Source organism: Lissotriton helveticus, chromosome 3_1, assembly GCF_964261635.1.
Source record: "Lissotriton helveticus chromosome 3_1, aLisHel1.1, whole genome shotgun sequence".
In the NCBI taxonomy this organism is placed as follows: Eukaryota; Metazoa; Chordata; class Amphibia; order Caudata; family Salamandridae; genus Lissotriton; species Lissotriton helveticus.
The window spans coordinates 992462484-992488491 of record NC_136061.1 but is presented as its reverse complement, the minus strand read 5'-3'; the positions used below and the strand labels follow the sequence as shown (position 1 = coordinate 992488491).

The following is a 26008-nucleotide window of genomic DNA, read 5'->3' as shown; positions in this document are numbered from 1 at the left end:
GACATGCAATACACAATCCTAGCAGAGGCACATCGGATGGTTAGGCAAGAAAATACCTACTTTCTAAAAGTGGTATTTTCAAACACAGAATGTAAAAATCACCCACATTAAAAGATACACTTTAACATTCTGAGTTCAGGCATACTAAAAGTTAATTTCCTATCTTGTTCCTTGGGTCAGTTATGTTTATAAGATGTTATAATCAAACTGTCCATTCTGACCTATGGGAACAGATAACCTTGCAATAGTGAAATACTGCCAATTTAGTTTTTCACTATCAGGACAGGCCACACACATCAGGGCATGTCGTGCCTTTCACATATAATGCACCCTGCCCACAGGGATACCTTGGGCCTACCTTAGGGGTGACTAGCATGTAGAAAAGGGAAGGTTTAGGTACTGGCAAGTGTGTGCACTTGCCAAGTCGACATGGCAGTCCAAGACAGCACACAGGCTCTGCAATGGCAGGCCTGAGCCCCATTTTACATGCTGCTTCTGTGGGTAGCACAATCAGTGCAGCAAGCCCACCAGCAACATTTGATTTACAGTCCATGGGCCCACATGGTGCGCTGTACTAGGGTCTGACAAGTAAATCAAATCAGCCAATCATGGAATCACTAATCCATCACCACAATTTACAAAAGGGAGCACTTGCACTTTGGCACTGAACAGCAGTGGCAAAATGGCCAAATCATCTAGACCAGCAAAAACAGATGAGGCAACAGAAAAAACTGGAAGGGAGACTCACACCAATGGTGCCAAGTTTAACAGGAAGCTATTGTACAAAGCGCCAATTTGTCGGAGTAGATGTTCAAATAAAGAGCGTTGGATGACCAGGTCTGAAGCACACTGACCCTCTGGGCAGGTGTTATTGCCACCAGGAAGGCCCTTTTGATAGCAAGGAGCCTCAGTGGACAATTGTGCAGAGGCTCAAAGCGAGCGCACATAAGTAAAGTGAGGATGAGATAGAGATCCCACTGGGGTATAATAAAGTGAGATGGTAGAAACAAATGAAACAAGCATTTACAATGCAATAGGTCTCGCAATTACATTATTGTGAGCTATTGACATTCTAAATGGCAATGCCTTCAAAAAAATTAAATGTCATTGTTATTTAAAATACCAAAAGCAACATCTAGTGCATTGCCTAGGAGGAAGGGCTCAAAATCTGGCAACACTTCACAACAGGTACACAGCTTCACCCTGCACCCCCCTGCTGCCCAGAATGACCCATCCGAGCCCTCCTTCGTCCACACCTCTTTCCGGGGTACTAACCGAGGCACATCAGATGCCCTGTTGCTCCAAAGGATGGTCGAGCAACGCAGCAAGGCAGTGCGGGCTCCACGGAGCAGCTCACTCGGCCAGGGTTTGGCCGCAAGTCTGAAGCCCTCACGAACTGGACCAGGGCTCAGTGGATGTGGGTTCAAACAGCCGTAAAAAACACACGAATAGCAGCTGAGGAGCCTCGTGCATGATTGACCAAACTCCACGAATCAGCGTCCGTGTCCTTGGATCAATTTTGTCCCAGCTGTACAGACAGCTGAAAAGGCTTATGCACATATTGTTGTGATCTGTGTGTAACACCGTTGAACCCCAAGAAGGACTTGCTTATTTGCTGTTCCTATATAGTACGACACAATGGTCACCATTCTCCTTGGCAGCAGTAGTCCAGTTCATGTTTGTTGGTCGAGGCAGTAGTTCGCAGTCACTGCTCGGACAGACCCTGCTGTAGTTTTGTGAAGGGTGGGGGGCACGGTGCTAACACCTCTTATCTCTTCCCTCGCCTCTCCCAACCCCCTGCCCACACTCATGCATCCTAAAGTCTGTTCTAAACTTTTATGAGGGAATGGCCGGCTACCTGTATTCTAAACTTTTGTAAAAACAAAACCGAAACTGTAAAAGCAGTCAAAGGCTCCTATCCCCAGACAGCCCCAATGTTTTCTTTATGAAGCGGCTTATAATGGGCAGGCCTGGGCAGACTTTACAGAACTCGCCAGCACTTCACAGCTGCGAACACGAGGGCACATCTCCAGGCTGCAAGCCATGCCCGCTGCATGCGTGCCCGTCAGTCGACACGTTACAGATCAAGTGGACACATTAGGGCACCTTTAAAAACAACAAGTAGTACTCGAACCTTGAAATAAACATATTATGACTGCTCATGGGCGGAGGGGGAGGGATTGCTGGAGGGACACATGAGTTTGTTACACTTTCATTCTCCGATGTAAATGACCGGATCCTTATTTCAACATGCAGGAAACCGCTTCCACGAAGTGAGGTGCTCTGCAGTTCACACTATGATACAGCTCGCCCTCAAGCTGCGCAGAGAACTCCCGAAACCGCTTAGTGGACTAGATGTGAGTGGCGGACGGGCGGGTGCAGAACTGCGCGACGGGGGCAGCGTACACCATCAACGCAGAGTCTGAGCAATTCACTGTGGCGGCAAAGTTAAACACAGGCACACACTTTCAAATCCACAACAAACAAAAAAACTAGAGCAGACTCTTGGGTCGCCCTGTGCATTTGTCGACTCGCCAACCTTGCGATATGTGCGCACTTAAACTGTACGAAAACAAAGTTATTGGCTGTTATTGGGCCTAAAGTCTCGTGGCCATTTACCAACTGTTGTAAATTAATGGAATCCTAATTAGTCGTTTTTTTAGTCAAAGGTATCCTCTCCATGCTCAGGGGATTAGTATACGCTTACATCGCCTACCCTCACAATTCACCGGACTCCCCTAACTGCGTAACCACCGGTGCTCAGCAACATACCCCACCGTTTAATACTTTCCCTCATTCCTCACCAGCACTTCCTGCTCATCCACGTAACTACTGTACGCGTGAGTCACGCACATGCTGGGACGTGCGTGTCACGTGATGACGCATTGCCGCCAGGGGTCATTCTCTATAGAGGACTACTCATAGCTAGCTGCAGGCTGAACCTAAGAAACTTCTGCCTGGAGACCATCAACTGCGAAAGATGGGCGGAACCCCTATGTCCGAGGTGGACTGACCTCGCGCAGGTAATAAGTACCGGCACAGAAAACAAGGGTGTGTGTGTGTGTGAGAGCGCGCGGCGGGTGTCTTTGTGTGTGTGTGTGCGCGTGTGCGCGCGTGTGTGTATGCGCGGCGCCAGTTCTCTGTGTGTGCGCGCGCGCGGCGGGGGGGGGGGTGTTCTCTGTGTGTGCGTGTGCACGGCGGGGGTGGGGGGTTCTCTGTGTGTGTGTGTGTGCGCGGCAGCGACGGGGGGGGTTCTGTATGTGTGTGTACGTGTGTGTCTGCTTACAAGGAGCCATGGGAGACAGGAAGCGGGCGCGACCTGATCGGTTTACGCGCGCGCGCACATCTCTTGTCTCCTGTCTCCCTTGGCTCGTTGTAAGCAGAAATGATTGCAATAGAGTCTCGCAGTGACGATCGCTTCGCGATCGGTTTGCATGTGCAAGACCTAAAAAGCTTTCAGGAACCTACTTACAATAGGGGATTTGAAGAGGGATGGCTGCTAAGATAATATTACATACTTCGGGAGGAAAGTCAAAAGCGGTCAACTGTCGAGTTCAATCTCCAAGCTAGAAGGTGGAGCATTGACATGTTCAGGTGGGAAACCCTTCCCTGGTGCAACAGAAGATCCTCCGGAAGGGGCAGCCTGATCGGAGGACCGATGGCCATGCTCAAGAGCTTGGGATACTAGACTCTCCGCACCCAATCCGGAGCCACAAGGAAGACTTGGGCCCAATCGTGCCTGTTCTTGAGAACTTTGCACAGAAGTGGTATGGGTGGAAAGGCGCACAGGATGCCTGAGCTCTGCTCAAAACAAGAAGTGTCTCCTAGAGACAGCTGCCTTGGAAACTCCAGCACTCCCAGCTGCAGACATCGCACATTCTCGTAGGTGGCGAACAGATCTAACCAAGGCTGTACCCACTGCTGAAAGAGGCCTTGCGCCACCTCCGGATGGAGATGACATTTGTTATCCGTAAGGCATTTGTGGCCGAGTTCAGAGTGCCCACCAGATGTTGAGCCGCCAGGGATACGCCCAGCTGTTTCAGCCATGTCTGTGTCAGAGTCGGGGATGTAAATGGGGGCGCACAGCTAGTGGACGCCAGGAGCGTGAGCCTCGCGTTTGGCGCTGTGGAAAGTCGATATGGCACAACCAGCACCAATTTGGATCCATATATAGATCCCTGGGGACTGACTGTCGCCGGAGCCGCCAGCGTGGTCCGAACCCAAGGGGACGAAGGCGTGCCGGAGGGAACGGGAACGGGCCACTCAAATATGAGGTGCATAGCATCATAAAACTCCAAGTGGGAGGGGGTTACTCCGGCTCCACAAAACTCAGGGAGGCGCAGAGCCGACCCAGGCGCTGGCTCAACTGCGGAGCCAGGCTCTCAGTGACACTCCCTCAACATCTAACGGACTGTAGTGTAGTTCCTATATTCCCAATAGGCTCTGCGCATTGGAATATTATATCCTATAGATATGACTTAGGACAGTAGGTCTCTATTGAATATACTAACCTTAATTGTGAGTGCCAGCTAGCTCAGGGGTCACAAGAAACTTTCTCAAATTCACAGGAAGGGATTAGTTTCTGACAACAGCATAAACATGACAACTTTGTTTCCCTAGGACTGGAATAACTATCTTCAGAGTCGTGGAAACAATAGATAAGTATTTCACTCAGTCAATGGTGCATGCTTTGTTTCTACAGAGTTTGCAGAGAAATAGTGAGACGGGCGTTTTCAATAAAAGGTTTATTGAACAGTCTTCTTTCTCATCTAAGAGAGGTGAACTGCTTCAATCGTTAGACAGAATGCAAAGTATAATGCGTACAGCGAGAATAGTATTATAAAATAATACTGTAATAGCATTGTATGGTTTCTAAGCCATATAAAAATACATACATAAATAACACAGACTAAAATACTCAGCTGGTGCTTCTAAAATATGCCTACCCCAATGTACCTAACCTAGGTCTAGTACGAGGGAAGAAGTATGGTCTTTAGCATAGGTTTAGTTTCTGCCAAGAATCTACCAAAGGTTTCTCTAGGTTCTAATCAGCTCCATACCTTAGAATGAAGGAGGTCTGGTATCTCTGACTTGGGACTCGATTTCCCAACACCCCGCAAGGGGAGTCAGAAACACTGGAGCTGAATTTCTCAGCAGAGGAAGGCCGCTTCCTGATCAGTACGTCAGCTGGAGAGTCGGCTTCCTTCGGCACTTGCTGTAGCGAGCTGCATAGGGCATGTAGGTCGTAGATGTGCTCCGAACCACCGTGCTTCGTAAAGCAAGTGAAGGTATATCTATACCTTGAATGTGTTTAGGAATGCCATGTTTGACGTAAAGTTGGGCATATGAAGGTCATGAATGAACCCCTAAGGAATAGATATTCTTTGTAAAATTGAGTTCGTGGAGAAATCAATATTCAAGCAAGAGGAAGTCCCTAAACTGGTTTTTCAAGAAATCGTTGTGACGTTTGGTGAACGGATGGAAGTAGCCATGCCTGTATTTGGGTTGCATGGGCTATGCCTAAATAAGGGCTTGATTGCTATGCCTATATAAGGGCAATGTGAATTGTACCTATATAAGGGCATGAATCGGGAAAATCCATTCGGAATCTAAAACGCCATACAACAGGACGAGAAGTCGAAGCACACTTCCACTTCTTTTTCTTGTGGTGGGACTTAACCGAATGATCCGTCGACTTAAGAGTTTGACGAAGTCTGCGACCGCCACCGGGAAAACTTCCTCTCGACCGGCTTCTTGAACGTCGCAGAGTTACACTGCCAGGAGCTTAAGGGATCACAACCTCACAGCCTTTGAGTGCATGGCAATCGGAGCAGAAATTCGGTCGTGGTCGAGGCACCAGAGGCATACAAGATGCAGGTCCGTCACTGAGCGGTAACTGGTGCCACAGGGCTTGAAGCCACGCTTCTTAGATGACCTCGTATTCCACATCAGGAGGAAAAACTTCAAGAGACTTTGACAAAATGTCAAAAAAGGCTAATCAAAAATTCACTAGAGGTAGCTCTTTTCAGATCTGTGAGGGAAGAAAAGAACTGACAACGCCCTGGGGTGGCACCTATACAGGCACCGCGCATGTCTCTTCCAGCGCAGATAATGCCAACAAAGCCACGCAGAGCAGAATGATGCCACTTATAAGCACTAGGTTACTGTTAACGATAACATTTCTGGGTCCAGTCAGACACCTGGGGATAACTTTAAAGCAAGGAATCTGTGGCTAGAACTCTCTATCAGAATTTTAAATTACTCCCTTATGGGCATTTACATGTGTGAGAATGCGGCTTGGGTCAGTGTCTGAGTTGTTCTTAAAGGGGAGTGTTTTTTTGATGAGTTCATATTCTTTCACGTTACATTTTACGCATTTTGACCTACAGCATGAAAAACTAAGATGTGTTGTTGGCGAAGGTTTTGGAGGTGGTAGAGAGCTGAGTCACAGCAAACAAGATAAAATTCACAGAAGCTGTAATTAGGATGCCTGCTTAGGGAAGTAAAAAAGACGTCTGTTAGCTTTAGAGTTTTGTGAGGAATGTAAGTCAGTTAAGTGACATAATGAGGAAGGGTGCTTTGCTACATTGGGCGTTTGCAGGCTTTTGAGACAGTTGAGGAACACCAGCACTATTTTGACCACTGATGCCATTCTGACTAGGCTAGAGGTCACGCAATCACAGGAAGAAAATGGATATGAAGTTGTGATTGCTTTTACTTCATGAGTTCTAGGAGGAGAACTATCTATTACTCTGTTATTGAGCACAAGGATTAAGGATACAGTTGGGCACTTCATCATTTCAAGTTTTTCTTGTAAAGTTTACCTTTTACCATCAGATCATAATACTTTAGTTAAAATATTTTCTTGCAAAGGTTCAGACAGAACTACTCTCAGTTTTTCACAATAGTTAGAGGGGGAGTGGGAGTATGATTTTCATGTTGCATATGCTCCTGGACCTAAGAATAGAGGTTATCGTGGTTACCCCTAACTTAGAAGGAAGGTGTGGACATGGATGTAAGCGAATGCAAATAGATCAATCAATCAAGGGGTTTTTAAAGAGCAGGGGAGCGTCTCTGTATGTAAAGTGGTTGAGATAAATGGCATCTACAACATTTTATTTTCATTATATCATGCCCTCTCTATCCCCACCATCCACCCCCCCAGCAAACGTTTTTTGCAGAAAAAATTAACCACATGAATACGGCTTACAGACACATGGCTTTGGTGGATGGAGCAGCTCTGAAGGTGGCATTACAGCTGTGTTGTGGGCCCGCTGCCCTGTACTGTTATAGGGAAACCAACTTGTCAGAGTTTGACTGGAAACTTACCAGGTTAAAAAACAGCACTGGTGTAGTTGAATGCTTACAAACGGGGAGCAGTTAGGGAAATCTAAAGATATATTGGAGAGTAACAGAGAACGTGAAATATCATGAAGAGAAATGCACTAAATCTAGAACACGGCAAGATCAGGAGATGGGTGTGTAAGGAGTCGCAGGGGCGGAACAAAAAGGTTGTCTTGTTACACTAAACCCATTGCAAATTGTCACGTGTTAACGGATACTAGAAAATGGTGAGCTGAAGGGTTGTGCAAGTTGTTTAAGGGTACTAATGTTGTAAAAGGTGATGTAGTTGAGTGCAGTGACGAGTTGGAAACAACAGAAAGAAGGAGTAGTTTCTGTCCTGTAACTCCAGTTCTGTAGTAGGGGTATCTCTGTTATAGTCATAATCTAGTGAATAGTCCCGCCCATGTGCGTGGACCCCGGAGCAATCAAAAATAATCTCTTACAGTGTCAAAAAATGCAGAAAATGCATAGACACTTAAGAGAGAATTTAAAGACAGATAATGCAGCCAAAAAGGCTACACTGTCCAGTACTTCAACTAGAAATTCCACCATAAAATCCACAAAACAGCAAAGCCTGTACAGATTTCTCTTGCTGAACAGCAAAATCCCTCAGGAATGATAGAGAGAAGAACCTGGACAGACAAGCCCCATAGGCTGCCATTATGTGGCTTAATTAGGATACTGTGCCTTTAAGGAACCTTCCAGAACCTTCTCTCAGTATCCCAGAATGCATAGCAGGTCCAACTTAGCCTCAGTTCTTTTCGAAGGCGTAGAAAACGCCAGACCTGTAGCATTATGATCATGAACAACACTCCACCGGGGAGGCGGGAGGGCGCTTATGACTATAACAGAGATACCCCTACTACAGAACTGGAGTTACAGGACAGAAACTACTCCTTCTGTAGTAGGGGATCTCTGTGTATAGTCATAATCTAGTGAATAGAATGGCAAGCCCATCCCCACACCAAGCGGCGGTGGAGAATAAATAACGCCACTACTGTGCGAACAGATTCCGCAGCGAAGCCTGCCCAACCTGAGCGTCTGCCCTGGCATCAGTGTCCAGGCAGTAATGCTTAGCAAAGGTATGGACCGACTTCCAAGTGGCCGCCTTGCAGATCTCTGCAATGGGAACATTACGGAGCATAGCTGTCGTAGCAGCCTTGCCCCTGGTGGAATGAGCCTTAGGTTTGCCCCCTAAGGTTTTATTAGCTTTGCAGTAACACAACTGAATGCAGGACACAATCCACCTAGAGATGGACTGTTTAGAGGTAGCAAGACCCGTCCTGACTGAGCCATAATTGATGAACAATTGGTCTGACCTACGAATATCTTTAGTCTTATCAAGATAAAACTTCAGCACCCTCCGCACATCCAGGGAATGTAAAGACCTTTCCGCCGGAGATGAAGGATTCTGAAAGAACGTAGGCAAAGTGATAGTCTGATTGATATGAAAATCAGAAACAACCTTGGGAAGAAACTTAGGGTGAGTACGCATAACAACTTTAGCATTATGAAATACAGTATAAGGTTCTTGGCAACACAATGCCTGAATCTCACTCACCCTGCGGGCCGATGTAATGGCCACGAGGAACGCCGCCTTCCAGGACAGGTGCTGCAACGAAGCCTTATGAATGGGTTCAAAAGGCTCCTTCATCAATCTGGACAGCACCACATTCAAGTCCCATGAAGGCGAAGGAAGCCTGACAGGAGGGAACACTTTCTTCAAGCCTTCCAAAAAATCTTTGATCACAGGGATCTGGAAAAAGGAAGTCTGTGAAGGTCCTTTCCTGTAGGCAGTCAAAGCAGCCAGATGAACCTTAATGGAATGGACATTAAGGCCCGACTGCGCCAGATGAAGCAGATATGGAAGGATGACATCTTCCTTGCATGACGTAGGGTCATAGTTCTTAGACTTGCACCAGATGCAAAACCTCTTCCACTTGTAAGCATAGGAAGTCCTAGTGGAAGGTCGCTTAGCCTCCTTCAGTATGCCCATACAATCCTCTGGGAGATTCAGATGGCCATATTGCACTATTTCAGGAGCCATGCCGCCAAACTCAAAGACGAGAAGTTGGGGTGCACCATCCGCCCCCCGAACTTCGTGAGAAGGTCCGGCCTGCACGGCAGCTTCATGTGAGGAAGGAGAGATCGGTGAAGTAGGTCCGTGAACCACCACTGTCTGGGCCATTCCGGGGCAATCAGAATCATCCTCGCCCTGGATTGAGACAGCTTGATGAGAACCGCCGGAATCAGGGGAATTGGTGGAAAAGCGTACAGAAAGCTGTTCGACCAGTTGATCCATAACGCGTTCCCCAGCGTCCCTGGCTGGTAGTACCTGGAGGCGAAGCCTCGGCATTTGCTGTTTTCGGCGGTGGCAAACAGATCTACGTCTGGAGTTCCCCACCTTGCGAAGACTTCTCCTAGTACTTCGTCGTTTATGACCCATTCGTGGTTTTCCTGCACGATTCTGCTCAGTTCGTCTGCCTGAACATTCTGCACACCTGGCAGATGGGTGGCCGTTATCGACAGTCCTCGAGCCAGAAGCCAGTGCCAGATCGCCTGCGCCTCCTGCGACAGAGTGCGCGATCTCGAGCCCCCCTGCTTGTTGAGGTAATACATCGTTGTCGTGTTGTCCGTCTGAACAAGCAGAGAGTTGGTCTGAAAGGACGGATGAAAGGCCTTCAGTGCCAAGTGAACAGCTCTCAGTTCCAGGAAATTGATGTGGTACGTGGACTCCGTCGGGGACCACGTCCCTTGAATTTGCAGGTCTCCGGAATGCGCCCCCCAACCTTGGAGAGACGCATCCGTCACGATGGTCTGTGTGGGAATGTCCTTGTGGAAGGGAACGCCTCTGAGGAGATTCTCCTTCGAGCACCACCACTTCAGAGACTGAAGAGCATGTAGAGACAGTCGTATCCTGTCGTCCCAAGAACCTCTCCTCTGGTCCCACTGATCCTCCAAGCACTCCTGCAGAGGTCTCATCTGTAGCCGTGCGTGAGGAGTGAGAAAGATGCAAGAGGCCATCGATCCCAGTAGAGAAGACACCGTCCTCACAGTCGTAGACGGAGTTTTCATGAGAGCCTGAGCCTTCCGAACGAGTGATAAACGTCGCTCTTCCGAAGGAGACACGCTTGCTGACAGCGTATTGATGGAGGCCCCCAAGTACTGGATGCACTGTACCGGAATCGGGACCGACTTGGACATGTTGATGTGCAACCCCAGCTTGTTCAAGAGAACGCACGTCTTCTGGAAGTGTGCTTGAGCTTCCGAGAAGGAGGAGGCTTTGATCAACCAATCGTCCAGGTACGGGTAGACAAACACCTTGTTCTTCCTCAGGTGTGCCGCTACCACTGCCATACATTTTGAGAATGTCCTGGGTGCAGACTTCAGTCCGAAGGGTAGCACCGTGTATTGATAATGATTGGTGCCGACTTGAAAGCGCAGAAATTTCCTGTGTTTGCATGCAATGGGCACGTGGAAGTATGCGTCCTGTAGATCTATGGCACACATCCAGTCTCCTCGTTGCAGCTGAGGGTAGATCTGATGCAACGACAGCATGCAAAACTTTTCTCTGCAAATCCACTTGTTTGCCTGCCGCAAATCCAGAATGGGCCTGAACTCGTTTCTGTCCTTCTTGCGGACAAGAAAGAACCGAGAGTACAGACCTCTTCCTCTTTGAGACAGAGGTACGTCTTCGATCGCCCTTTTCCTTAGCAGAATGTCCGCCTCCGTCTGAAGCTCGCGCAGTTGATACTGCGAGCTGACGGGAGGAATCGATGGAGGAGGGCTGGTGAAACGTAGACTGTATCCATTGCAAACAATATTCAGCACCCACTTGTCCTGAGTAATTTTTCTCCACTCTGCCAGAAAAAATTGAACGCTTCCCCCCACCGGAGCGGGTAACGGACGAGGGGGAAGTAACAGCTCAGGGACGGGACCCGGCCGGGCCCTTGGTCGCGGTAGAGGACTGTTGACGACCTCTACCACCCTGTCGCTTCTGGAAGGGCCGCCTGTACTGCTGCTGCTACTGCTGCTGTTGATGTTGTCCAGCAGACTGCCCCCTTCCACGACCCTGCGACCCAAACCGACGTTGGTACTGTCGGAAGGGTTTCTTTTCCTTGGGCTTCTCCAAGCCCACTGCCGTCAGGGTCTCCGCTTCGGCCTTCATCCTGGCCATCTCATCATCCGCGTGTTTCCCGAAGAGGGTATCTCCGGAAAACGGGAGATTCGCCACGCGTTGCTGTGCTTCCGGTTTCAATGACGTCAACCTGAGCCAAGCGTGGCGTCTCTGGTGAATCCCGTGGCAATATCCGTGCGCGGACAGCAATGATATGTCCGCTGCGGCGCCGATGGCCTGATTAGAGACCAGCATCCCCTCCTTGACGATCTCCACAAAGTCCTCCTTGCGGTCTCGAGGGACAAGGTCTGCGAACTGCTCCATCGAGTCCCACAGGGACCGGTCGTAGCGTCCCAGCAGAGCCGAGTCACTGGCAGCCTTCATGGACGAGGCGGATGTCCCACACGCCTTGCGACCAGCAGAATCGATCCAACGGCTCTCCTTGTCCGGAGGCACCGTGGACGCAGGGGAGGTGGCATGAAGCTTCCGTGCAGCAGTCACGATGACCGAATCCGGTACCGGGTCCTTCCTCAAGAAGGCTGGGTCTGAGTCCGGAGCCCTGTACTTTTTTAGGATCCTGGAAGGTACAGACTTCACCGTTGCCGGCGTCAGGAATAGCTGTTCGGCGGGCTAAAGGAGCCCCGGCACCAGAGGTAACAGGGGGCGAGACAAGTGCCTTTTGTGTAATGTCTCAAATATCACCGAGGTAGAAGCCGTAGGTGCTTCAACCTCAATGCCCAACTTCGCCGCTCCACGCAGGAGAACCTCCTGAAATGTGCTTATATCGTCTATCGGAGACACCCTAGTCTCCGGCGAATCGGACAGCGTGGGCGAGTAGGAACGGGTCCCAGATGGAGAACGTGACCTGGACCGACGTCTCTTGTGATGACGCCTGGATCGTGAGGAAGATCCACGGCCACTCCTTGATCTGTCCCGTCTCCCCGAGCGAGACCTCGACCTCTTGGGCCTCGGACGCTCCTTCGGCCTCCCAGGGTCAGGAGTCCTAGGCTTCTTAGGAGTCTTCTTCGGAGGCGTCGGAAACTTAGGCATCGACACCGCCCTCGGTGGGACCGGGGGTGGAGGAGCAACCGGCCGCGGGTTCTGCGGAGCCGGCTTCGGAGGTGGGGTAGGGGCCTTCGGAGGCGGACCCTTCGGCACAGCAGGCCGCGAAGGAGGTGTAGAAGGCTTCATCGGAGTATCCACCCCGGAATGCGCCGTTCCCGGCGAGCCACCATCTCTTCCGGAGCGTGGGGAGCCCCCCACAGTCCTGGGCCTGTCCTTAGGACCTCCAGACGTTGAAGACCGGTGTCCAGACGACGACCGATGTCCCCTCGACGTCGAACGGTCCTTCGGCGTCGACCGAATCACACTTCTCGACGTCGAACCGTGTCTCCGTCTCGACGTCGACCCCGACCAGATCGACGAGCCACGAAACCTCGACGACGGGCGATGGTGCCTCGACGGCGACCTCGACCTCTTCGCCGGCCTCGACGTCGACTTCTTGGATCGCTTCGACGTCGACCCTTTGGACCTTCTCGACGTCGACCTCTCTGACCTTCTCGACGTCGATCTCCTTGACCGTCTCGATGTCGGTCTTTTGGAATGCTTCGACGTCGACCTCTTCGGCGCCGGAGACGCCTTCCGTCTCGACGGCGACCTCGACGACGAGGATCCCCTCGACGACGATGTCCTTGACGGCGAACGGCGGTGTCGCCTCGACGGCGAGCGCCGACGCCGGGCTCTCCGATGTCGACCACTCGACGCCGACAGCGAGGATATCGACACCGGCTTCGACGGCGGCCGGAACACGTTCCTCGACGTCGACGGGCGACGTTTTCTCGACCCAGAGCCCTGGGGAGACCTGGAACTGGCCGTTGACCGTCCCCTCGACGTCGTGGTCAGCGCAACTGACCCAGACGGAGACCTTGGGCGAGGGCTGGTCTTCCTGCCCCTGGGGAGCCCCCCAGAGGCCTCAGCATGGGTAGAAGGAGCCCCTCCTGACCCACCTCGTGCCTTCAACTTTCTCTCCTCAAGTCCCTGAAGCCTGATCTTCTTCCTCTCCTTCAGGGTCCTTCCAGAGAAGCTTCTGCAGATCACACACTCCTCAGGAATGTGGGAAGAGGGAAGGCAGAGAATACAGACCTCATGGGAGTCTGACCTGGCCTTCTTTCTTGAGCACTCAGGGCATTTGTCGAATAATGCAGGCATTATGGACAAAAAAGAGTGCAGAAACACAGAAAGAAAGTCACCAAAGTACTTTAAAAGTACCAAAAATCGAAATCAGTGTAAAACACTAACAAAAACCCTTGAAAAGGGAGAGCTCAATGCTCCAGGGTCCTGCTTGCAGGAGCCGGAAAAAAGAACTGAGGCTAAGTTGGACCTGCTATGCATTCTGGGATACTGAGAGAAGGTTCTGGAAGGTTCCTTAAAGGCACAGTATCCTAATTAAGCCACATAATGGCAGCCTATGGGGCTTGTCTGTCCAGGTTCTTCTCTCTATCATTCCTGAGGGATTTTGCTGTTCAGCAAGGGAAATCTGTACAGGCTTTGCTGTTTTGTGGATTTTATGGTGGAATTTCTAGTTGAAGTACTGGACAGTGTAGCCTTTTTGGCTGCATTATCTGTCTTTAAATTCTCTCTTAAGTGTCTATGCATTTTCTGCATTTTTTGACACTGTAAGAGATTATTTTTGATTGCTCCGGGGTCCACGCACATGGGCGGGACTATTCACTAGATTATGACTATACACAGAGATCCCCTACTACAGAACTAATTATCAACAACTTTCAAACCAAGAATTAGACCAAAATGGTGAATAGATTGGTCTTAAATGAGTGCACTCTAAATTTTCTTTAAATAAATTTCATGTCTTTAACATTGTTTTAGTATCAAATGTTCACTGTTCTCCTCAAAACTGTATTCAATCCATTGTTTATGGTGCTAGTAATTTCATTCAGGTGGTTAGATGTGAGTTGTAAAAATGCTGGGATGCAGTGTATTCTATTTGAATTTGAGGTTTTTGCATTATTACTAATTCCAGTGCTTTCTCTAGGTCACCAAAAATACTAGTATGTCTCAACAGGTAATATTTGTTAGGCTATTAAATAAACATGCACATATTGTTGCAAAAAAAAAAGAGCAGGGAGACATCAGATGTGCCACGGGTACTGTATACTCATAACATGTAAAGGGAAACAACAGTATCAGCACTGTTTACACTGCATGTGGGAGTAAACCGAAAAATGTATGTGCAATAAGTGCTTGTGACACACAAGGTGGACGACGCAAGGGACACAGCTATGAGCAGAGCACAGTGAGCAAGGTGATAATATTTGCAAGGTACTTTATGTTCACAAATAATTATTTTCAACAGTTACAAAGGATTGACAATATGTGAACCAGAGCGCAGCGCCAAACGTTACCCTGGGAAGTCAAGACTTCCCAGCGCAACTTTTGGCGCTATGCTCGGGATCACAAATTATCAAACCTTTGTAACTCTTGTAAATAATTATTCATGAACCTAAAGTACCTTGTAAATATTATCACTTTGTTCACTCTGCGCCGCTCATTGCTGTCACTTGTGCCGTCCACTTGTGTGTCACGAGCACTTATGTGCACAAAGTTTTTCCAGGTTACTCCCACATTCAGTGTAAATAGTGCTGATACTAATGTTTACCTTTACATGTTCAAAATATACATTGCCCCTGGCACATCCCTTAACCTTAGAGTCTCCCTGCTTTTTCTTTTGCAACTATATGTGCATGTTTATTTAATAGCCTACAAAATATAATCTGTTGAGACATTATTTTTTGTTACATACATTCATCACCCAAGTCTCAAATGGGTATACCGGTGTACTCCAGTCGTTTGATCTCTCTACCAATAACATTAGAACAGGAGGGCTGAGATTGCTATTGGTCTACTATCATGGTGGCAGCACTTTGTGGTGTTGCTCCAGACATATTTTTTAACCAGTACTTTAACCTACACTATGTTTGGATGGTCTATAGCTTAACAGAAGACTTGTGGTAATACGTCTGAATGTTAAAGACATAGATCCAACACATGCAAGCGTCTACTATCTGCATAAAGACTCAACTACATTACCTAAGAAACTATGCCAACTAATGTGTTACTGTGGGCAGGTTACTAATCTGACCGGATGCTTCAATTCGGAATTGAACCCCTGCTGTCAATGTATATTTTTTTTTTAAGTTAAAGACTATGGATAACCTGCAAGTCATGATGGGTGACATGGGTTTGTTAAAAGTCTGGAGCATGGCAAATTCTATTGAACATTACAATTCTCAAAATGGAATTATGTACCGTTAGGTACAAAGAAGAATTAAAATATGACAAAAATTAGATATAAATGTTTCCTTATGTCTCATCCTATTGCTATATTCCATTTACATGGCTCCTCCTCCTCTAATGAGATTCCAGCTAAGGAGCTAAACCAAACTAAAGTCACAATGTTCAATTAATTACTCAAGCACCAAACTCGATCAGAAACCAAAGCCAAAGAAAATAAGAAATCAAACATTAATGAAGCGTCAGCTCAAGATTTAAATTTCTATCAATCCATTAAATTCTACTTGAGAGGGTATTCAACTGCTTATTCATTGCAAAGAAATATTATAGACGGTATACACAGAACTTTGGAAATTTGAACCTAAGAAGTTAAAGTACACATAAATAGGAGCATCTGCCCTACTTTGTACAAGACAAAAATATTGGGACTCAGGAAGTGTGGAAGACTTTTGGGTTTCAGGTTGAAATAGGAGCAATCTTTGAAGGCAAGACAAAGGAACAAATTAAGCATACAGAGGGATTACAAAAACTCCATATTGACGCTTACCTTTGGTGGCTTGAATGGATAATCTGATGAAAAAGTGATATCCAAAAAGAAGACCCCTCCCTCATATACAGAACCTGGTGGCCCAAGAATAGTAGATCGCCATTCATAAATGTTGTCTCCCTTTGGACCAGCGCTATTTAAATGACAAAACAGAGAAACATTAAAGTCCTTCAACTTTGATAGCAAGAGTGTCAGTGTGTTTTTTCATAAGATAATCAAAAAGTATTACAATAGATAAGGTTTATCAGTACTATTCAATATGGCCACTTCTTGGCTACTCCATACGCATTCACCAGTTGTATCAAAACAAAGTGTCTAGGGGAAGGTGGAATCATTTCCCCATACTAACAGTACAGTAACAAAAAAGTGCTAATCCTCGAAACCTTTGCATACATTGACATTTGTAGAATCCTCATTAATCAGTAGATTTACATGTATAATTTTACTAAAGGTACTCTTACCAAATCTGCCACTAAGATAATCACTGTGGTGAAGTCACACTAGTAGGATTTGGCCCACCTGCACTGAATGACCCACTAGTGCAGAATGAGGGCTGACCTGGCTGTGTTGGTCTTGCTGTCTGCCCAACGTTGTTGTTTATCTACCCTACGCTGTGTGCTGCAGAGAGGCAGGCTTGATACACACCTCTGGGGAATCCTCCACCTCTGCTTGTCTCGAATATGGTGGCTCTCAAGGTGCCAGAGTGTCAACTAAAAAACCACCACCCTCCAGGTCTGTAATATACCCATGGAAGATTGCCACATATTTGATAGGGTGGTACAAAAGTATCATCCAGAAATTTATGTTGGAAGAATGAAGATCAAGGAACATGCATGAGGCGACTAAGGGTTTAAAAGATAGTATATAAAAGGGATAAGTACAATGGGTGACAGCTGCAGTTTTGGAGGAATATTATTCTTCAAATCAAATGGCACTTGTTAGCGCACAGCTACTTTATAAAGCGCACCTGGGCTACAGGTATATCGACCACTGATCTCACGATAGGAACAAAATTAAAAGGCACAGTTAAATAACCAAGTTTTAGGCCATGTTTAAAAGAACCAGCATCCTTAGTAGCACGAAGGTGCAAGAGAAGAGCATGCAAGCCTACTGCTGACAACGCAGAGAAAGAGGTGCCTCTCCATCTTTTCCTCATCTTAGGTACCACAGCCAGTAATGCATCAGCAGAACGTACATTTTTAGAAGGATGATAAAGAGTTGGGACAAAGGTCATAGAAAGTTCTATGTGCTAACACAAGCCCCTTGAACTTCACTCTCTACTAAATGGGCAACCAGTGAAACAGCCTGAGATGAGCCCGGACAGAGATGTTCCTCGGGATGTTATGCAAGAGCCGGGCGGCACCATTCTGCACCAACTGAAGTCTCTTGAGTTGGTACAGAGGGAGACCCCAGTATAATGCATTAGCATAGTCCAGCCGAGATGTTAGAAGAGCATGGACTAGCATCTTCCGACAATAAGCCGGGAGCAGGAACAAAAACGTCCTTAGGAATCGAAGGAGGCCAAAGCAAGTCTTAACTACACTCTCCACTTGAGGTTTAAAGGACAGGTTATCACCAAACTTCCCTATTTGAGCAGCACATGACTGAATATGGACTACAGATGATTGTATTCTTTAAGCACCTTAACATACAGGCTTTATCGCAATTTCAGCCGTGAACTACTCTTGTAGTTCGTGACTACAGATTCAGTAAACATGTTGGCATACATGCACTTCAAGAAAGTGAACAATGTCTTTTTCCAGCCTTCCCAGATTTCCCCCCCCAAAGTTTTATATAGGGCGAACTTGACCCGAAGGTATCAGAGCACTTTAAATAAGCACCAGTTGCGTTACACAAGAACAATTCATTTTTGCTAGGCACGGAGAGATTAAGTGATTTGCCCAGAATCACAGTATGTTAAACGTCATTGCCAAGAATCGAACCAGGTTCCCCAGATTTGAGGTCAACCGTCCTAGCCGTTAGGCTATATATGAGTGGGATCTATGGATGCTGGTTTGCGACCATCAACAAGACATGCAACAGAATAATACCAAATCAGAAATGTTGTCAATTTTATATCACTGCACTTTTGCAAACACTTCTTTACAAACCAGTTTATTAACTCATGCGGGTTTGGAACAATAATTTAACTCTCTCCATGCACGTTGGCTATTAAGTTCTATGCATGACTTACATATATGCTGTAAGGGAAGAAAGGGCTTAAATAAGACTGTGCAATAATAATATATATATTCATTAGCAAAATATAAAACTGTCTTAAAAGAAAGTGCTACAGGTTTTCAATTGTAATTATCAACTGGTTTGAATATTTCATAAAACCATTGCATCTGCATTTATCTGCAAGGGAATACAAATCTTTCTCCGCCAAGCTCTGCAGCGTACAGATGCGGATAACTCAACAGGACTAAAGCAGGACTTGTCAATTCCACTTCACTAGTGACCTAGTAGAGAATAGCACTATTGATTGCTGAAGTCTTTACCCTAAAATGATACTTAGCAGGAAGAAAATCTTCTGTTGATGATGGCTTTCCTGTGTATGGCGCTTTCACACCAGTTTAAGAATGGGGTTGTTTCCTGTGACCATTTTCCCACTCTTGATGGAAGGAGGGGCGGGCAAGACTGAGAAATGTCAAACCCCTTGTTAGGTCTGGCAATATAGTGTAGCTATTGCCAGACGTTATGTGATCAACAGAAAAATAACTTTAAAAAACACTATTAAGAAACAGGCTTTGGCTCCACCAAAATGTGCGTTCTCTTGCGTACAGAAATTGATTGGGCAGAAGAAGGTGTGTTCTTCCACTAAAAAAAAACAGAACTCTTGTATTGCACTTTTTGCAATGTGGGAAAACCTAGGCTCAATATAACATTAGTGAGCATGGATCATGGCTATAAGCATGGACGTTTTATTATGAAAAGTAACAACAAAGGCAGGAGGCCTGATTTAGTTATTGTGAGAAGCATGTTAAAGTCCATAGGTGTTCAAGATTGGATTCCAGCCAGGTATTTTATTACAGGCAATCTCACGTGTTATTATTCTAGGCATGAGTTTTGGTATTGGTTATCCCCTTGCGACACACCGTCAGGGTAGAATACGTGCACTTTAAGAATCACCGTTATGCCATTTTAGGAAGGTTTGTAATTTGTTTGGCCAATCTGTTTAGTTTGAACATTTACAAACAGCAAAAGGCTTAATATACATATTGTGAAAAGCACATGTTAAAGCCATCAGGAGTTTGAGAGTGGATTATCTATGCACTCTACTCTGTTAACGTTTGTAGGCAGGTATTTTAGTACAGGGAATCTCACAGATTGCCATAGACGGAAAATGTTTTGATGTTGACTACCACCTTTGCCAAACACTCATTGTAGAAGATTTGAACTTTGAGAATTCTTGTTATGCCGCTTTAGGAAGCATTGCATATTGTTTTTGCCAAATGTCATTTAGTACATAGTTGTCATTTTAGGACAAATGAGAGAAGGTCTTTTATTGTACTCAAATTGTGACTCTCGAGGCTAGATTTCGATTGGGAAGAAGTTGTGTGTGTCAACTGAGAAAGAATACTTGTATAGCATGTGTTGCCTATTAAGAAAGTTTATGTTTAATATGGTAGGTCCACATTGGTTATGGTGACAAGCCACTGAACAAGGCTGCTGGGCTGATCTGTTTATTATGAAAAGTTGAGAGAAACCGCAGTAGGCCCAATGCATTTAACTGCAAAAATCATATGAAAAAAGGCATTCAAGGGTGATTTCTCATTACATTGGTTTTAAAGGCTGTAGACCGATATCTTATTACAAGAAATCTAACAGATTACCATGCCATGCAAGGATTGTTTGTTGCTTTCACCCTGTGACAAAGCATACAGGTTGTATATTTGCACTTTGATAACTTGTTAACCCCGTTACAAAGGGTTGAATATTGTTTTGCCAATTGCAATTTTGTCTATACTTAATTAATGCCTACGGACTCAATTCAGGTGCAAGACTCCCAATTTTTAAAGCCAAAAATGGCTTTCATTTAGCTTTCTCACGTCTGACATTCCCCATTTCAATACAAGTCAACTGGGAAAATAAATTCCCCTAATTATAGTCTACCTGTCTTTCATGTAAGAAATGTATAATTTTCTCACTGTATGCCTGAGGGTTGTTCTCGTGGGAAAGTTTATGCAGAATACTGTAGGTCTAACTTCGTTATGATGACAAGCCAGAGTTAAAGGCTAAAGACCAGACATGTGCTTTGGGAAAATGTATGTTGGGTGCCATAGGTTTGATAAGTTAATTATGAAAAGTTGTGACAAAGGCACTAAGCACATTGTGAAATAGATATATTAAAGTAAATAGGCCTTTTAAGTGTGTATTTAAATTGTTTTCCTTCTTCACTTTTTATTAGGTCGAGCCTATAGCGGCAGCGCGCGTGCGTTGCTCGCTTAGCAAGGCATGCAGTATTCAGTATGGCGTGGAAGCTCCGCCCACTCTCCGCCCATCTTTTTTATTGGCTAAGGTCCTAAATGCTGCCTTCCGATTGGTTTTAGGCTTGCTAGTCCCTACTCATGACGGCCATGTCGTCATTTGTTTCCTTCCATGGCTACTGGCCCCTTTACTTCAAAAACTATTTTCTTCCCGTGCCCCCCTCCCCTCCCGCAGTCCGTGACTTCTGGACCCATGCGGCCCACCACCGCACTCCCGTTCGTGCCTTCTTGCCAGCCCGCACACCTGTTTCCAATGAAATAGGTCTTGCGTAAATGCGAGTCCTATTGCATTGCAAATGCTTGTTTTTTTCAGTGTCTCCTCTAGCTCCTTAGACAGTCCTACTGGCGTGCTCGCTTGCCGCTCATTTCATATGCAGAGTGTGCGGCTGCTGTTTCTAAACTCATCTAGGAAATGTATTGTCCATAATGTTTCATTTTACAGTTCAGTGTATAGTAATTTGTGAAGGTAACAACAATGTTTAGAAGAAATATGCTGGCCATCTCGGATTAGTGAAACTGTGATACACTATACGTTTTAGCATTGAAAGATGGCTGCCCAGAGTGATGTTTAGTGCATGGTCATCTTGGAATGGTAATGTGCACTGTTTATCATTGCTTTAACTGCTCCAAGATGGCCAACACGGTTTTACTAAACCTGGCAGCTATGTTGGAACTTTAGTGCAGTGATGCACTAGGTACAATACTACTGCAAGATATCCACCAACTGCTATTTCATTTTATTTTTGTTTCACAAGCATATGTCCGCCAATTTTAGGTGGCGTCATATTTTCTCTTTCCTATTTTTATTCTTTTAATGTATTATCCATGTGCTTTTTGGGTTTATGTCTATTTTTATAGCAGATGGGTAAGAGAGTGAATGCAAGTATAAGTTTAAGGATGAATAAGAGTGCACATAAGATGACTTGCTGAGTGCCAAATTGCATCCATGACTGAAGAGGCCCTTTCATTTGTAAGAGAGACCCATTGATATTGCCAACGTGTGTTACTTTATGAAAAATGCAAGTACAACAAAGGTGCTTATGTATTTGTTTAATGAGTAAAGAAAATGAAACCATTCCAAAAACACTTTTTGGCTCAGTTTCCTAATCATCATGAATTATCTGTAACTTGATTCAATCTGAAATTACATAAAATCTCCTACAGATACATCTACACTGGCAAGAGGGACCCCAACGATAGAGAATGCATTATCACATTAATAAATGAAGGAAAGACGTCATAAACATGCACATATCATCCACATGAAGTTTTCTGAAGCTTTGGACTTGTGTATGAATATGAAGTACGGATTGAAATTAACACTAACCAAGACCTGGTAGGTAGTGAACAAAATATGACTCAAAATGGAAAAGTGTAGGTAAAAAAATGAAAAAATAAATAGTACCAAAATAGTGCACCCGCTAATGCTCATCTTTTTGTTTGTCCCAAACTGTGGCTGTAACTCAAACTGGCAGCAGGCAGACAATGAATTGTGCAACTGCTTAAAATCCATGCAGTGCAGTCCAGGTTCACAGCCCGATGAACGCTGCATGTGCTCCCTCAATATACTAACTCAGGTATTGAACTGTGCTACTCAAAAGGTCACACCCTGGATGCTATACTTTGCAACAGTACCACATTGTACTGTTGAATGCAACACATGGTAGTATAGTAATACTGTTGCACAAGTTACTTATTCAGAGTAACAAGTGCAATACAATTTCTAAGCATATGATGCTAATAATGACAATTGTTTGGCATCTTTAAAAAATAATAATAATAACAATGCTTTACAATTATTGTGAGGGATACATGTTCTCCCTTTAGCCATTATACCCCGACCCCACCAACACCTCCAATGTTTTGCCTTGAATATTCAACTTTGCTAGAACGTGAAATTCTAAGACTAAAGAGGTAGTGCTGAGAGCTTGCAGTAGGTTCTGGTTCCTTTGTTTCAAAGGACAGTGGCAATACTTGTGATAAGGACAGCCTAAGTGCCTTTCAGAGACTGGGATTCTGAGAACAGACCTCATGCCAAATTACTTCTTTTGTGCACCTGACTCTCCGGAGTTAGCACAGTCATGATTTACTACAGATGGGGATAGAAACTGAAACACACTATGGCACAATACATGAAATACACAATGCATGAAATTTAAAGGCAAGATCTGGCTAGGGCTTTTTAATTTTTTTTGTTTAAATTATTTTGCAGATAAAAATTTCAAAGTAATTAGCATGCTAGAGATAGTATCAAAGTGGGAGAAACGGGGGAGAGGTATTTAGAGTGGGATATTGCAGGGAGATATAAGACCATGCATCCAGCCTTTTAAATCTGAGTAGATATCCAGTCAGAACATTTAATTTCATGTAAGTAAAAGGAACAATTACAGAAAGAAAACCTAAAGGCACCATCCGGGGCCTATAATAAACAAACACTTTTCAGGCCTTTTCGCAATAAGTGCTTCATTTCCACTTACATTACTCTTTTGTCTAATGTTATCCAATTGGGCTTCATTCAAGTGTTCTCAAAGGACATCAGCACATCTTGGCACCCTCGACCTTTACTACAATGTTTACTAACATCTCAGTTAATTAGTCAAAGGCACCAGACAAAAATAATACGATGGGGGCAAATTTGCTGTGCTTCTTCTAGCCATCCATCTTTCATCTATGGCTTAACAATGTACAACTCAGTGGGCTGATGTCCCAATGGCTGTTTCTCACTAAACAAGCCCACCACACTAACAACAAAAGTTAACTTTTTAGGGTGTCAAAGGTATCGCTGTTCAGTTTGATAGCTACCAGGCATTCAGTACCCAGTTCCATTTTTAAGACCAGTTTAGGAACCGACTGATATTACAGTTTTTCATTTGGGGCAGATATTGTAGTGATTCAGCAACTGGTATGACAACCCTTAGTGTAAAGAAGTGGAGGCCCCCTGCTGGTAGGGTAAACGTTCCTTAAGGCAGGGATCAATAAATCAATGTAAAGACTTAAGGAAACAATAGAATGTAACCATTTTGCATGAAAAGTAATTAGAACAAAAAGGAAATAGAAAGAACCAATTGATATACTGTTTTTATCCAAAAGTACAAAACATGCTTTTATTAATAATATTTCATACAGTAACCTAGCGCTTTCATACTATCTCAATCGTATCATCATGCACACCATACCACAAAATAACTCAATTAAAAACATTGTCACAATAGTGATATGTTGATACAGAGGTTCTTCATACATACAATTGTAAATTAATTTTTCTCATATGTATTTAGGGCAAAACATTGTGGCACAAATTCAATTGATAGTAGTTGAATGACAACCCTTAGCCATCGTCAACTTGCATTAAAACATGTTTTTGTAATGGCATTCAAGGTACTCTTGCATCAATTGAATCCCAAGGCTTCTGTCTAAAATGGGAACTGAACTTGACGGTTGACAGAAGCTGGCAACTTAATGGGGGAAAAAATATGGATAGCTTGAAAGCTCTCCAGTTCAATGCAGACAAGCAGCTTCATGAACCAGGCAAGACTTGTCACTCCTAGATCTTGCTTTCAGCCCAGGAAAGGTGCAGGCATCTACTTGCTCCTGTGATGACTGGCTTAAGTCGCCCTCACAGGGATCATTAGACATCTGTAACATGTGCAGCATTTCCCAGAGAATTGTGGCTCCTCTCCCTAAGGGAACGTCTGGCGCTTCATCTCGTAATTCTTTGATAAAACCTATAATGTTTTATCAGAATCAGATGGCACAAAAAAGTAGTTGAAATCTAATTTCTCTTTCATATTATGTATTAACTTAACTATTTTGACTGGAACTCTATTTTTTTCATTGCATTATTTGTTGAATTTATTATCTATATTAATTAATTTCAATGCATAGTGTGGCGAATAATGGGATTTTAGATTTTGTATTTTGAGTCCTGCATCCATTAATAATTGTTGGTAGTTATGATTCGTGGTTCTATTCTTAACTGCATTAAGTTCTGACATTTCCTCTTCTCCCACAGGGGCAAGCCGTTCCAAGAATAGAGGGTTGGCTCAAACTACAGGAAAGCAGACACCAGTAAATGTTCGGTTCTGAGCAAAGCCCAACAGGGGTGTGCATAGTCTCCTCGATTGCAAGACAATCCACACCTTTTGGGACATGTATTTTTAGCACATTAGTTGGCACAGGCTTCCTGCCTGCCTCTAACAAGATTCAAGGCCTTCTCTTCTGATGCTCTGTTTTCTGTTTTTGCAGGCTTCTGGAACAAGAGGCCATTGTTAACCCAGTTACAACTGGTCAAGATACTAATGTGGATCTATATACAGACATGCAGCTCAAGAAAAAGCTACCAGTGCTAAGTAACAAGAAAAGTCAGTGGAATGAGTGTGACCAACACTATGCAACGGATGAGGAGGACCATCATCTCTCCACACCACCCAAGAATGGCGTTGGAGAGTCGTCATGAGTAAAATCTTAAGTAGCCAATGAAACCAAAAGGACACCACCATTCACTCAAATAAGTAAAACATGCATTACCAACACACACTACCCACATGAACAAAGTGTAAATTGAACACGACAGACACATTTCTTTACGTTTGCAATGATCAATAAAAAAAAAGAACTTTAAACATTTTATTAAACTATTTACAATGAATAATGGGAATCAATTCATGACATTGCCTTTTAACCACTTGAGATTCTTCCTCTACCAAATTACATTATTAGATACATTGATGTCTCTTCTTACTTCATTGGACGCTGATGAACAGAAAGGCTAGGAAGTGACATTACATGACCATTGAACTGAATCTTCCCAAGAAGTAATGTTACATGACTTTAACCCTGATGGCATCTAAATAATTGACAAAGGTTTCACCTTTATTTGGGTGCTGGCATGATATGCAAAGGAACATTACTTATTCTCTTTGCAGTACATACAAAAATTAAATATTCTTCTGAAGAGGATGTAGTCCCACTACACACAGGGCAGCGCTGGATACAGATATTTGTATCGCAAACTGGCATGATTTAGTAGTTCCCCTGGTATAAACTGCCATAGGAAATATATTGATATATCAAATTGCGATGTGGTGTTTGGAAAAATAAATAGCAGTTATGTCCACATCTAAATTTATATAGACCATATACGGAATATAAATTATTGGCTTAAATTATTCCTTACTACCATTATTTTTGGATATATGA

General features: G+C 44.9%; 1 protein-coding gene across 1 annotated transcript in view; it reads right to left on the bottom strand.

Moving 5' to 3' along the window:
* UBE2E3 (ubiquitin conjugating enzyme E2 E3) overlaps positions 1-26008 on the bottom strand; it is a 191778-nt gene that overhangs the window by 61390 nt on the left and 104380 nt on the right. Inside the window, exon 4 of the mRNA XM_078681476.1 lies at positions 16320-16452. Within this exon, the coding sequence (XP_078537602.1) occupies positions 16320-16452 (133 nt within the window). The remainder of the gene's footprint in view (positions 1-16319; positions 16453-26008) is intronic.